At 39.1% G+C, this 13,953-nt stretch overlaps 1 protein-coding gene across 1 annotated transcript; it reads right to left on the bottom strand.

The window, feature by feature from the left end:
- Window positions 1-1,137: 1,137 nt before the first annotated feature.
- On the bottom strand, window positions 1,138-13,207 carry dnajc3a (DnaJ (Hsp40) homolog, subfamily C, member 3a). Its single transcript, XM_070914682.1, has 12 exons — window positions 13,093-13,207; window positions 12,471-12,581; window positions 12,253-12,377; window positions 11,872-11,946; window positions 10,242-10,394; window positions 9,921-10,102; window positions 8,927-9,046; window positions 8,450-8,555; window positions 8,230-8,350; window positions 3,216-3,348; window positions 2,637-2,785; window positions 1,138-1,678 (listed from the first exon to the last, which is right to left on the bottom strand). The coding sequence occupies exons 1-12, from the start codon at window positions 13,172-13,174 to the stop codon at window positions 1,521-1,523; spliced, it is 1,515 nt and encodes a 504-aa protein (XP_070770783.1). The 5' UTR covers window positions 13,175-13,207; the 3' UTR covers window positions 1,138-1,520.
- Between the last annotated feature and the right edge of the window lie 746 nt (window positions 13,208-13,953).

Raw genomic sequence — 13,953 nt, 5'->3', positions numbered from 1 at the left:
CTGTACTATGTTGGGGCTAATTGCTCTACCCTGTTTTAAAACAAATCAGCAACATTAAAAAGTCAACCAACTCACACATTTGGCATCAGTGTAGTTAGTTAGCTAAGGCTGCAGCAGACTAAAATCTGCTAGGGACAGTTGTCATTTCAGCCGACAAAATTGACGGTCATCAACTCGAAATGAGAAGCCTATTTTTGATTACTTCTGTGTGAAATCAGAGACCGACTGTTTAAAAAATGACTGCACATTTTGAGTGGTAAATCTGCCACTATCATCATAAACATATGTACAGTGCTACAACAGAAAGCTTGACACCCATAGCAATAGTAACTAAGGGGGGGCGGTGCTTAGCCAACTGTCTTTTGACTGTGCCTGTTCCCAGACATCCAATGCTATATTGGATATGACTTTGGCTCAGCAGACGCGACTTTATTATTGCCAAGTTATGGATCAAAGAATTTTCATTTGCACACTAAAGGTCATGGTTTGTGGGTAGAATATAGGATTTTTAACTTATTACAGTATGTTTACATCCTATGTACATTCAGCTTCACTGTATTCAATTCATAGGAAGAACATTTCAATATTTGAATCCCGCAATGGACCAGCGTTTTTGTCTCAGGAATAAGATGGGTGTTGCTGCTCAACTAAAGTAGTTTTTTGTGTCTTAAAAGTCAATACAAATGGGTGCAGCGAGTCTGCTCTCAGGGCACCCATCTTTCACTGTGCTGTGTCAAATAGACATTATATTACTGTCTGGTGGAAAGAATAAATCTTTGCTACAAAACTTATTACAAAAGCTGTTTGTGAATTCTGTTGTCCCCTTGTGTGGTCAGTGGATGTGTGATTCACGCGCTGAAAGGTCTACATTGAAGGGATTTTCTTACACTGTAATTTGTTCCTCACCATAAACCATTTCACCATGTGGAAATACATTTATGGGGAAGAAAAGCAGCTAAGATGGTTGCAATTAGGAAAAGGTTAGATGTAATAATGAAGAAGAACCATTTCTGAATGCCATTTCTCAAGCTGTAGCTTCAGTCCATGAATGTAACAAAGTCAGTCTCCAACCTGTCCTTACAGCAATACTCTTACCCCTCAGTTCAATTTACTGTACATAAATAGCTCTTTATTTACAGTTCAGAAAAACTCCATTCATATAAAAATAGTACTGTACCTATGTACAAAATGAATCTTATGAATGGATGTGAATTGCAGAGTGTACAATACATTGAAAGGATGTAAGTGTCAGAATTAACCACTTACATTTGACAAATAAAAGCTGCTTCACACATGGCAGACATTTGTTAGCATAGCAACAGACCTTCCCCAAACGGAATTCAAAGTTGTATAATTCAACAACAAAGATGCATCTTTAATCAAGGTCACTGAATTAAAGTCGCAATTCGCTCCACAGAGACTTATCGGTATGCACCGACATTCCTTATGCCAGTGATCTTCCTTTTAAGTAGGGCAGAAAATGCAAAAACCCACTCCAGCAGTGCTGGACATGAGCCTCCTCAGTTGAAGTTGAATTTAAAATTGAAGGGTCCAGAGCCAAATGGATTGAAACCCTGGAAGCCATGGTGACCTCCATGGAAGTGATGATGGTGATGGTGACCCTGCTGGCTCTCCGGATCCATGGGGTCCTCCCCGTGGTCAAACTTAGTTCTCATCTCTAGAAAAACCACAAGACTGATATTTCAGAACAACTTAACAAGAGAATATATCCTCATAGAGAGCTTTTGAATTAGAAATCAGTCACTCCAGAAATTATAATTAGTTGGTTTTACGGTTGCCAAGAAAGGACAGCAACCACTTTTTGGAAAAATTGTGAGAAAATTTTATATTCTTTTCATATTTCAGTAAGGCTGAAGGAAAGAAAACATAGAAGACAACACATAATAATATAATAAATAAGAACAAAAATAATCTTCCAACATTAAGTTCAATAAAGCCGGTAATCAATAAGCTTTAGGTTGTAGATAGTTCAGTGCAAGTAGAATTTAGAAATGGTTTTCTGGGATTTGAATCGTTCGTGCTTGTTTGCAGATGATGCAGCGTGAGACCAAGCGATGCTTAAAAAAGACATCTTATGTGGAAGTCTCTCAAGGGTTAACATACAGGATTTCTAGCACACCTGGCTCATATGGTTCGACTTTAGTTCATCTGGGCTCCTTAACAGACACTCCTTACTTTAATCATTGCAATGCGCGATTGCAAATTCCTGGAGGAACTAAGAAACATGAGTGTCAGCAGTAGTGTTCAGGGCTAATGTGAATAGAACCTATGTTTTACTGATTAATCAAACACTAACTTGATACAGTCCAATTAGGATATTAGTTGTAGATATGTGACACTAGCATAGTTTGGGCTGTTGGGACCACCAATGTTGGAAAAAAAACAAAAAAAAAAACTATGCATATACTTTAATATGGTTCCGTAAGATAGTTTGGATAAAACCATTTTACTGAAATGAAAATGATGCCCAGTAAAATAATGAAGGTCTCAAAGCTACTTGGATAAAACAGCAAGTAGTTGCAAGCTGTTCTCAGCAGCCCCTCAGAGGCCTGACATTTACTGGGAGACTGGCAGTAACAACTTTCCACGGACTCTGCAGACCATACGCTTTTTACCTGGGTCGGTGAGAACCTCTTTAGCCTGAGCAATGTCTATGAACTTCTTCTCCGCCTTCTTCTTTTCCTCTGGATCCTGGAAGTTGTCTGGATGCCACTGTTGTGCCAGTTTCCTGTAGGCTTTGATAATCTCCTTTTTCTGGGCATTTCTGTGGCAATGGGGAGATTATTATCAGCATATTTATTAAAAGATAAAAAAAAAAAACAGCTTCCTTCCTTTTCAACACAAGCTGGATCTAATTATACTCATCAAAGTGTCAGGGTTACCACATTGATCAGATGCAATAAACCATTACTTTTTTATGACTACTTTCATTGCCTTAAAATGTATTCAATCTCAAATTGTCAATAGTGCTTTTCAACTCAAAAATATATAAATGATGTGGCTTCCAGTGCAGTAGGGCTTTTGTGTAGAGCTGTGGTTGTTGTTCTAAAAGCAAAAACAGATTACTTTCTGGTGCAATCCATTTAAAAAATAAAACTCAGATTCTTTTTGATTTCCCTTGAAGAATCTATAACATTTCCTGTCTGGAATACATCTATAAAAGTAGGAAGGAATATCCAATAATCACTGCCCACCTCTTCACTCCCAGGATCTTATAATAATCCCTCTTCTGAGACTGTTTGAGAAGTCGCTGAGCTCTCTCCAGGCCTTCTTTTATCTGACGGTCATTCTCACTGTGTTTTGCAGCGGTCTCATAGTCCTTAATAGCTGGAAAATAAAAATGCAGGACAGAATCAGTATTGCTTACTCCTTCAGAGCAGCTAAAGGGAAGTGAAGTATAGTATTTAAAGACAGTCCTTCAACAGAAAAAACAAGCTTCAAGACCTTGTTGTGGCGAGAAGCCACCCTGCTAAAGGCATTGAATCTTTCCATGTCACAGGGGTAATATAATGCGTCTGAGCCTCCAATTAGATGATGAACCAACAAAAAGACACAAGAATTTATGTGGATCTAACAATAATTTCATTATTTTTCAATCTGTGCCTTCCTTTCCTCTATTCAGTGACACAGACTTTTCTGTGGGACAAGTCTATATCCGGTTTCTTGTTTCTCCACTGGCCGACATTTTCACACATCTTCACTAATACAATCAATCACTAAAGAAGACAAATATTTGCTGTAGTTTATGGCCGGATACAAATGATTTTGGATGTTGGCGCTTTGAGCTAAATGCTAACATCAGCATGCTAACATGCTCACAATGACGATGCAAACATGCAGCAGCTATAATGTGTACCATGCTCACGGTCTTGTGTTAACATGCTAACATTTGCTAATTATCACTAAAGACAAAGTACAGCCGAGGCTGATAGGAATGTCATTAGTTTAGCAGTTATTTAGTCATAAAGTTTTGGGCAAATTAAAATTTTGATTTGATGATTGTGTTAGGAGAAAAGCCAGAGGATCAACAAAGTGATTACAGTTCATCCCGTGAGGAACATGAATGTTGGGCAGACGGACATTGGCCAATGCCACTAGCATGGCTAAAAATCAAATAGGCTACTACTCTATATCAGAAAAGTCGTCACATTCATCTAAAGACAAATGACATTGAAAGAGCATATTTTAATCAACTGTTGAGGCTTGCTGAGACTGTTGTGTTAGAGATGTGATCATCTGCAGTGAAGTAAGAGATGTAATGTTTAACACAAACGTTCAATAAAGGCCCTGATTGGGAATAACTGAAAATGAAATGTTGCCAGGATCAACGGTGTTGCTGACTTTTTCTCCATCACTATAACAAACATTTTTGCATCACATCATTTGACTAATGTCCTTAGTAATACCATCTCTGGAAATGCTTGATCTTGTCCTATTAAATAAACCACTTTAGTCATTAAGTAAGCCCCATCACCTTCCGATCATGCTGCAGCAGCTCCAGGCTGTTAGTGTGCTCACGTTTGGGTGCTTTGAAGCCTGTGTACGCTGTGAGGTGTACTGAGCTGAATCTAACACCCATGGGTTCTGACAGTTTAAAAGCCCACATGAGCTCTGGCCTTCCCACCTGCTGATGTGTTCATACCATGTTAATGACAACATACGTGAAGGATGTTATTACTCTCGGACTGACCTGCCTGGAGTGATGGTGATGTTAATTGTGGGTTATATTGGAAGTTGTGTATGTTTAGTTTATTCCTTTTAATTATAACATGCAAAGGACTTGTTTAAACCACACTTGGGGGATCTACACCATAAATGGGAACATTATGGATAAAAGAAATGAATTAAACCAAAACTGACATGGAACATTAATTTATCTTTTTTATTGCTGCTATTTTCTTTACGTGCGTCGACTTTTAAATTCTATGAGCTGTTAGCTGAGATAAAACTAAAATAACACATCACTTTTTCACACTAACCTCATTTGGATACAAACAAAAAGAAATACATTTCGACTTGTGCCTGTAAAGCACCAAATGTTAGCTTTTGATGGTTTTGTAAATGAATGCATCATTTTTTTCTAAAAATCAAAAAATCAAAGTGGGATAAAATTTTGCTTTTTTTAGCACTTCAGCATCAGACATGTGAGCCTGAGGGATTTATTTTCAACGCATGCACAAAGTGGTGTTTCTTGATGCACACCGAGGTTCTTTCCTCGCCCGTGCCAGTTTGCTATTTTGGTGACTCACATCGCACCACAGTGGGAGAGGAGCCACAGTAGGGAGAGTGTCACTGGCAATCCAGTGGCACACTGACCACGTTTTGCACTTTTAAACAGGTCAGCAGGACACTACCCCCATGTGAGTAATTTTTTCACTCTATTAGTTGAGGCACATGCACATAATCCTTTCCAAAATCTCAAACTTCTTTTATTCATGTTTTGCTTGCCTGATTCACTTTAAAATGCATTGTTTAACTATTAAACATATTTAATTGCACAGACAAAAATGTTTTTTTCTGGGGATGAAATGGTTGCCTAGGGATCCAAGATGTGTACCATGTGATTGTAATGTCCCACCTTCAGAATTGCTTTTCATCTTTTTACTAGCTACTATCAAATTACTAACCCAGTTTTTAAAAATGTTTCCACTTATTATGGCAATAATGCCAGCAAGACAGAACAAATACTGTCGGACTCTTCTCCTATCTCTCCTGTCTTCAGCAGCTAGTCTGTACTGTATGACAGCTGATTAACTGCCTGTACAGCCATCTGAAAGGTGTGAGGTAAAAATGTTTTCCATCTGCAGTGTCTAATTTGAATGACGCACACTGTCAAACTGTGGTCTCACACACACACACACACACACACACACACACAGAGACAGAGAGAGAGAGACAGAGAGAGAGAGACAGAGAGAGAGAGAGAGAGATCCACTGTAGGTACCTTGATTCAAGCTTCAAGTAGCAGCAAGCTATTGAAAATTACCTACAGAAAATCTCTACTCTTGTGTGCATCACACTGGTTGGTTATGAGTCATTACTTTACAGTTTTTCATTTTATGAAGTGCAAATCAATAGGAGTGTTGGAGCACTGGAAACAGTTCAAATTGTCATTAAACTGAGTAGATAGAAAATGAAAATATTGGCTGGGCCTGGTTTGGGGCACTTCATCAGTCTGGCACTCCGTCCTTCTTACCAGAATATTGAGTATGTGCAAATATTGATACCAATCCTATATTCTTTTTTTTACTATTTTTACTATTGGTAGGCTTTCTTCTTGGCACTTGTACAACTTTGTCCCATTTATTTGCATGATGCTTCTTCAAGTATTCTGTAAAGTTAGTGGTATTAAACATTCATTCAAAAGGACCCCATTCTGCCCTTTTGCTTTTTTGTCCAGCAGGCAGCTGCTCTCACTCAGCTGCTACACCAACGCTTTATTTGTAAGTTGTGTGTATTGAATTTTACATTTTATAACATTTTTCTAATATTTGATCCAGTCTTTTTGGCTAGTATCAGACTGATAGTAATAGTGAGTATTGCATGTGTGAGAGTTTCAAACTGTAATACACTGAGCAGCTGGAGTGAAACTTATTCTACAGGAGCCAGGGTTTGGATATTGTAATGGCAATCTGTATAAAAAGACACTGCGATGGGTGGGATGGTTTACACTAAATTTCAAACTTAATTGACAGATACACATAAAATGTAGGCAGGGATTTTGACAAAGATATCCATTGAATTGCACGCAGGTAGCAGAACATCAGGTGACAGGTAAAATGATGGCTGGGGGACAGACTATTCCTGGGGATTTTGCCATCTGCCATCACTGGACTTTCTGCGATTTGACAACAGATAGGGGAGACCATTGTTTCAGCCTAATCCCCTCTCTGCCAGCAAAGGCTTTATGGAGATAGTAAGTGCTGTGTGTATGTGTGTGTTTTGGCACTGCCACTGAAGAATAGCTTTAGGCTTGATAAACAAGAAATTCTGCTTAATTTCAGCCAGCAGTTAAGGGTAGCTCTACATCATGCAGGCTATACTTACTTCTAACACATTGTGCGCCACACCTAGTTCTGATTATACTGTATTGGATAAGAGCTCTAACAAATGACGTCTATTTCAGGCTTTATACATAGCACTTATAGGCTTTCACCAAATTAGATATGGAAACCCTTGATGTATTTATCCATCTTAGTCTTTATTGTGCTTATTTCAATTCAAAGTCAAAGTGGATCTGGTGATTAACAGAAAGATTGTGTTAAATGAGGCAGAGTTTAATGGCTGTTATACTGACTGTATGCTGCCTTTTCTTTGGATGCTTACAATAAAATCACATCAAGATATAAGTAGACATAAACAAATTCCAACAAATAAAATTATCAAATAGTAAGATGCTTATATGACGTGTCACTGATATATTAACTTTATTTCACTGTGTATTTTTTTGTACTGTTACAAGGACCCCTGGTGTTAGACTCCTGACATGACACCAATTAGTTGTGCCTCTCAAGTGTAGCAGAGTTAGAGTTATGTTATTACAACATACTCTCAGTTACCAGTTTATTAGGTACACCTTGCTAAAGCTAACGCAGTCTAATACAGTAGTAGTTTCAATAGTTACAGTTTCAATAAATCCTATCTTCAAAAAGGTTTTAATGCTGTTAACTGTATTCATACATCGTATTCATCATACTGACAGGTGTAGATAAACTCATTAGCAGAAACGCCTCTCTGATTAATGCATTACAGTTAAACAGCAGCACAAACTGCAGCCTCCAAAATGTGAAATATGTGAAAATCTGAAACAGTTTCAACAAAAACTGAACATTATAACCTTCATGAAGGGAGGATTTATCACAGGATTGTTGTATTAGACTGCATTAGTGTTAGCTAGGTGTACCTAATAATCTGGCAACTGAGCGTAGATGTCAACAACTTAATTCAAATAGCTGTATTCTCATCACCAAAACTAATATTTTTTTATACTAATAACATCAAGAACTGCCATCTACACAACAACAACATCAAAAATCCAGAGTGGCCGTGGACTTTCTCAACTGAAATGAACTCCCAGTGAAGATTGGTAAACTCAACAGCATTCAGCATGACCCTGGGTCTGAGTGTGGAAATGTAACGGACTGCATCTCCATTCAGTTGAAAAACAAATTGATCTGAACCACATACAGCTACATCTGACAGGCTTACCTTCCTCATATTGTTCGTCTTGGACATAGGCCTCGGCTCTGTCCTTCAGTGTGTTAACGTTCTCCGGGTGCGACTGGAGGACTTCGCTGCACACGGAGATGGCTCTGCTCGCCTGCTGGCCCTGGTCACGAACACAAAGAGAACACGTTGGTTGGATGTATTGTTTAATGAAGTCAAAGAGTGAGCTAACACATCTCATGGCAGCAGTATGGGGTCTTACCTGTGCCAGCGCATGGCAGATGCGTTCCTTGGCAAGGAGAGAGAAATGGTGCACGTTGGGCTCAGTCTTCATCACTGCCTCATATTTGCTCACTGCGTCTTCATATCTAGAAGAGCAAGAAGGTGTTTGAATAACAGTGACACCGTCGATACAGCAGAATGCAACACGGATCATTGCATCCACAAACATCATGCCACTCTGTTGTTCACTTTTAGTCTTGTGACTATGATATCCTTATGTATGTGAAATATGATGTGACATCCATTCACAGTAAGATGGGATTTGCACGCCTGTTTGTAAGACCAGAAAGTAGTGTTTGAGGGAGTGCTTAAGGGTAACGAAGCAGCCATTCTACAGCTGACGCAATCCCTGGTATTCAGAGGGGATATCATTTAATATTTACAGGGATATGCAATTACACACACGCACACACACACACACACACACACACACACACACACACACACACACACACACCTCTGCTCTTGCATGAGTTCCTCTGCAGACTGGATCTGTTTGTTGAGTTTCTTGACCTGCTTGTAGTGGCCGTAACACTGTTTGTGATCAGGATCTAGTTTCAGGCACTCGCGCACCTCACTGTAGATCAGAAAAGAGGAAGGTAAGAACAGGCTAATTCTCCTCTTGAACAAATTTCCCATTTTAACTAAGTGTTGCTGAGGGTATACTTGTGATCATTGCTCCTCTTTTGCTAATGTAGTTCTGTGTTTAGCATGTGCAATGTGTTTTGCGTTTATTGCTTTGCAACTTTACAGTCAGTATTTTTACATTTTTGTTTGTTCATGATTGGATTTCTTAGCTACATAAGAAAGTAATAATAAGCCGAATACCAATTAGCAGTATGTGCCAGCTATTAAAAATCTTAAAATAATCTTTTATTGTGACTTTTCAATGCAACATGAGACAACTTACAGAAGTACAAAGTGGCTAGATAGGCACTGTTTGGATCCCTAGTGTACACAGTCCACTGCAAATATTTATAATTTGGCGAGTGGAAATGTCTTCACCAAGTTTAGAGAAAATTGTGTCAATAATGAACAAACTTTATGAGCCATTTACTGCAGAACTATTGTGTTGTATTGTAAGATATCTTCTGTTATTTGGTCCACCCCCTTATCACATAAATACAAATGCAGTACACACATATATATATATATATATATATATATATATATATATAAACATCACTTTGCTAATAGCCCTCTACAGCACTACACTGATATGAAGTAGAGCTTCAATTCATGACATTTACAAGAAAACGTATTATCTTTAGATGGATAATGTCAATGTACAAAAATAATTTAGATGTAATTTATTCAGATATGATTGTGCCCTTTTGATTCTGGGAGCTTAGTAATTAAGACGTTCTCTCATAGTGACACATCCTGGTACTTGTGATACTGATACAGTAAGGGAGCTTCCTCAAAGAAAGCAGTCTACAAGTGGGTCTTACTTGAGGGACATCTCATGGTCTCCAAGATTATAGTAGATGGTGCTGAGTTTGTAGAAAGCCTGGGTATTGTCACTCTTTAACTTGGATGCAGCTTTAAGGTCACTGATGGCCTTCCCCATCTCTCCCATTTGAATAAAACACTCTGCTCGCATCTCTCGAGAGGTGACATCCCAAACGCAAGTCTGTAACAGGTGGACAACAACTTACAAACTGTAGTACTAGTTACTATAGAAATGCTCTGTATACTCTGCAGTGATGATAATATGGACAATGTTATGCTTGCAGGAAAATTAGGCAATGCTGACAAGGTAGGTATCTTACCTCAATGATAGTCTCAAGCTGGGCAGCAGCTGTCACATAATCCTGGCTGTTGAAGCTGCTGTGTGCCTGAGCCACCAGCCGCTGAATTTCATCTGACTTTGTCAGCTGACTCTGGGCTTCCCTCTCCTCTTTGTCGCTGGGGTTGGACTTCAGCTGGAACATTGCAAGGCAAGGCATTACATCACATAGTTACAGACATGATTAAAGCAGTTAAACTGGTAAAAAGATAGATTCAGTCCTCCACCAACGCATTCCAATATGAGCTCTTATATTTCTGAAAAGGTTCTTGTGCCAACTTTGCCTCTTCAAAGTATTGCCTATCACAGCAGTAACAGTCCTTACCATTCCCTAAACCCATTACATTATAATCGTCCTCATCATAGAGGTCATCATATTCACAAGAGCAATCTCAGCTAATCCTTTACAAATAGACCTGGGTACCCTTTAAGTGTTTCCTGCCAGCTCAGCTTAGGAAAGAGCGTAATGCATAAATGTGATGCATTACGCTAGGCCAATGTTGTAGACTGCTGAAGCAGCAGGACAGCATGCACCCCTGGCCATATCCCTTGACATTATACCAGCAAAGTGATGTCCACATAAAACTGCACAAGCCCAGATGCCCGTTGGCATCTGCCGGGAATGTGAAGGAGGAGGCATCACACTTGTTTGCAATTATAAAACTTTCTATTCCTTAGACACTCCCAGAAAGTCGCTGTGTAACTTGTATTTAGTCTGTAGCACATTGCACTCTTTCTTATTAGCCACCTGAGGTTTTAAATTACAGTCTGCCACACAGGAATACAGGACTAACCACTAAGCTTCAACTTACATATAATAAAGCTAATGAAAAGGTTGTCTGTGTGTTCAATGAAAGGAAATGTAAATGTTTTTAATGATCAAAACAGGCCTATGAGGCTGCAGGCCCGCCACATGCCCTTGGCACAATGTGACACTGCCTGACATTCACATCCTATCCCCGTACAGAAGAGGAACCTCATTTTTCTCTGCATGATTACCTCACCTGAGAATACAGCAGCTTTAAATGGAACATGAGAACTAATAGTAGATATAATGCGGGCATTTATGTCTTCTGGGAGTGTTGTGGAACTTCACTGTGAAATCGTAATTCTAATGGGAAATGCATTAGCTAGCTCCAGTCTTAATCCTTAACGAGCACCTAAAAATGATCCCTGAAGACTCAAATGAGAGTTCACTGCCAATCTAATTATTATCTGCATCTTGTAAGATGGCTGATGGATGCAGGGTTTCCCTGTTCTCTAATGTCTTATGTGCATCTGTCTTTAACTTCCTTACTACTTGGCTTCAAAGAGCTTTGTTAAGTACATTCACCCCATCAATAGCAAAACCTCTCATTTTGTACAGTACAATGGAATAAATCAAGTGAGCACACTGCATAGAAAAATAGAAACATCCTTCAAAACAATTAAGCTGTTAATAAATACAAAAAACATATTGGAAAAAAAACATTAAGCCTTGTCTAAATGCTTCAGTTTAGTTTAGGCTACAGAACAACACTGACACCTCCTGGTGAACTCTGCTTATCTAACAAAATAGTGACTTACTCTAGTCTTATTGCTGTAGAGTTTAAACAGGATATTGCTATACTTACCACCTTCTTAAAGTCACTCTCTGCTTCATCTAGTCTCCCTTGCTTCAGAAGGAGGTTTCCTCTCTGAAGCCGTGCCTGTTAAAGAGGGAGAGAGAGAGAGAGAGAGAAGTTTTTTGCATAAGGCTGCAAATATAGACTTATCAACACAGCTGACATAGCTGACGGGTTTCCCAGTACAGCTGTGCCTGGAGCTAAGTATAAAACTAGCACACATACTATATATACACATACACAGCAACTTCTTCCAATTATTTGCGTAAATGTGTTTCTCACACAATTCTGTCAGACTGACAACACAAGTCTGCAGTATGACATAAAACTGTGTCCAACTGTGGGAAAATAAATCACTTAAGACCATCTAATGTAAAAACAGAAACTCACAGACGTGAAGTCTGGTTTGAGTTCAATGACTCTGCTCAAATCTGGCAGTGCAGACTTTGACTTCCCCATGGCTAGAAACACTGTCGCTCTCCTGTAGTAGGCCATGTAGTTCTTGGGATCTCCGTCTGACAGAAGGACAAAGAAAACATGACTATCAAAGTTTTGAATTATATTTCCCACTGTAAAAAACAAGGTAAACTATAGGGTATACAACTTACCCACTGCAGCATGGAAATGAGAGAGGGCATCGGCTAGCTGGCCAGCAGCGAGCAGTTTCTTCCCCATCTCCATATGATTGTCCACACTCCCATCCCTGCCACATTTCACGCCTGAAAAACATACACAGTACCGAGCATATTTCTACAGACTAGTAAATACAATACAATACTCAATTTCTGATTTATTCACGTTAAGTGCAGAGCAATGACAGAAGGCAGCACGTAACGTTAGCTAGTTAACGCTAGAAATCAAATCAGTAAAGTTAGTGAGAGACTTTGACATGTAAGCTAGCTTAGCTGGCGCGTGTTGTAAACGACACTAAACCACAGTCACCAAGCGTTTTTTAATCACCTGCAGGCTCAAACAAACTGGTTACTTTAACTAATAAGCTAAACTAATAATGAATAAAATGTTTTGACTCGATATAACTGATTAGCTAGCTTAACGTTAGCCAACAGTTCAATGCCAGCTAACGTTATCATTGACATTAGCGATACAACGTTACTTTGACTAAAAGCAGGCTATCTGGACCATGGTCACAGTTCTAACTTTATTAATGGCAACGTTTAATAGCTAGTAGATATCGTTAGCTTGCCTGGTAAAGTACTGCCAGCTTCTTACCTTCATATCTCATATCAATCAAAACAAGAACATACGGGATGTAAGTCAGAATTTTGTGAGCGACATGGTCGATGGAAACCATGGTTAGCTTTGCATCAGACAGGTCCTATCTCGTTATGTCCCACAAACTTCAGCCGATGTTATTTTAACTAACGTTTCACTTAATTCTCAACAGTCCCATGTGTTGACTGCCAGTCAGCATTGCTTCTCTTTTCCCAGTCACAGCCGAGCAGCGCACTCAACCGACCGGTCGTGGGTGACTGTGATTGGCTGAACTGTTAGGAAAACCCCGCCCACCTCTGTTGGCTCAACAGAGAGGAGCCACGGCAGCACAAGGCCGTGAGTGTGCGCGCGCGTGTGCGTGTGTGTGTGTGTGTGTGTGTGTGAGAGAGAGAGAGAGAGAGAGAGAGAGACAGAGAGAGTGTGTGGTGGAAAAAGTAGTACAATCCTTACCACAAAAGGTCCTGCCATCAAAATGTTACTTTGGCAAGAATACAGTAGCAGTAAGATATCATTCTACTGTCAAATGGAAATACATAGGTCTACTGTATATATGATTTACTTAAGTATAAATAGCAACTCGACAGTGTAAAAATACTCCTTTACAAGTAAAGGTCCTACATTCAGAAATCTTAGCAATGAAATGCACATATATAATTTGGATGATTATTATTGAGTATTATAATGTTGTAGTACGCTTTTGGGTAGTTTTATCTATAACATTGCACACATATGAACTGAACATGTGTTTTGTATGTAATATCCTCATCTGCAAAGTAACTCCAGCTGTCAGGTAAATATAGTGAAGTAGAAAGTATAATATTTTTCTCTGAAATGTAATGAAATAGAAGTATAAAGTAA

This window comes from Enoplosus armatus, chromosome 11, assembly GCF_043641665.1.
Source record: "Enoplosus armatus isolate fEnoArm2 chromosome 11, fEnoArm2.hap1, whole genome shotgun sequence".
Classification (NCBI taxonomy): domain Eukaryota; kingdom Metazoa; phylum Chordata; class Actinopteri; order Centrarchiformes; family Enoplosidae; genus Enoplosus; species Enoplosus armatus.
Note: the sequence above shows the minus strand (reverse complement) of the source record. Positions and strands in the feature narration are given on the sequence as shown.

Coding starts and splice junctions, on each gene's coding strand:
- dnajc3a (XM_070914682.1), bottom strand. CDS start 13,174: ATGGTTTCCATCGACCATGTCGCTCACAAAATTCTGACTTACATCCCG. Junction 8,556..8,926: donor GAACTCATGCAAGAGCAGAG/GTGTGTGTGTGT, acceptor TTGCTCTTCTAG/ATATGAAGACGCAGTGAGCA. Junction 2,786..3,215: donor AAGATCCTGGGAGTGAAGAG/GTGGGCAGTGAT, acceptor CCATTGCCACAG/AAATGCCCAGAAAAAGGAGA.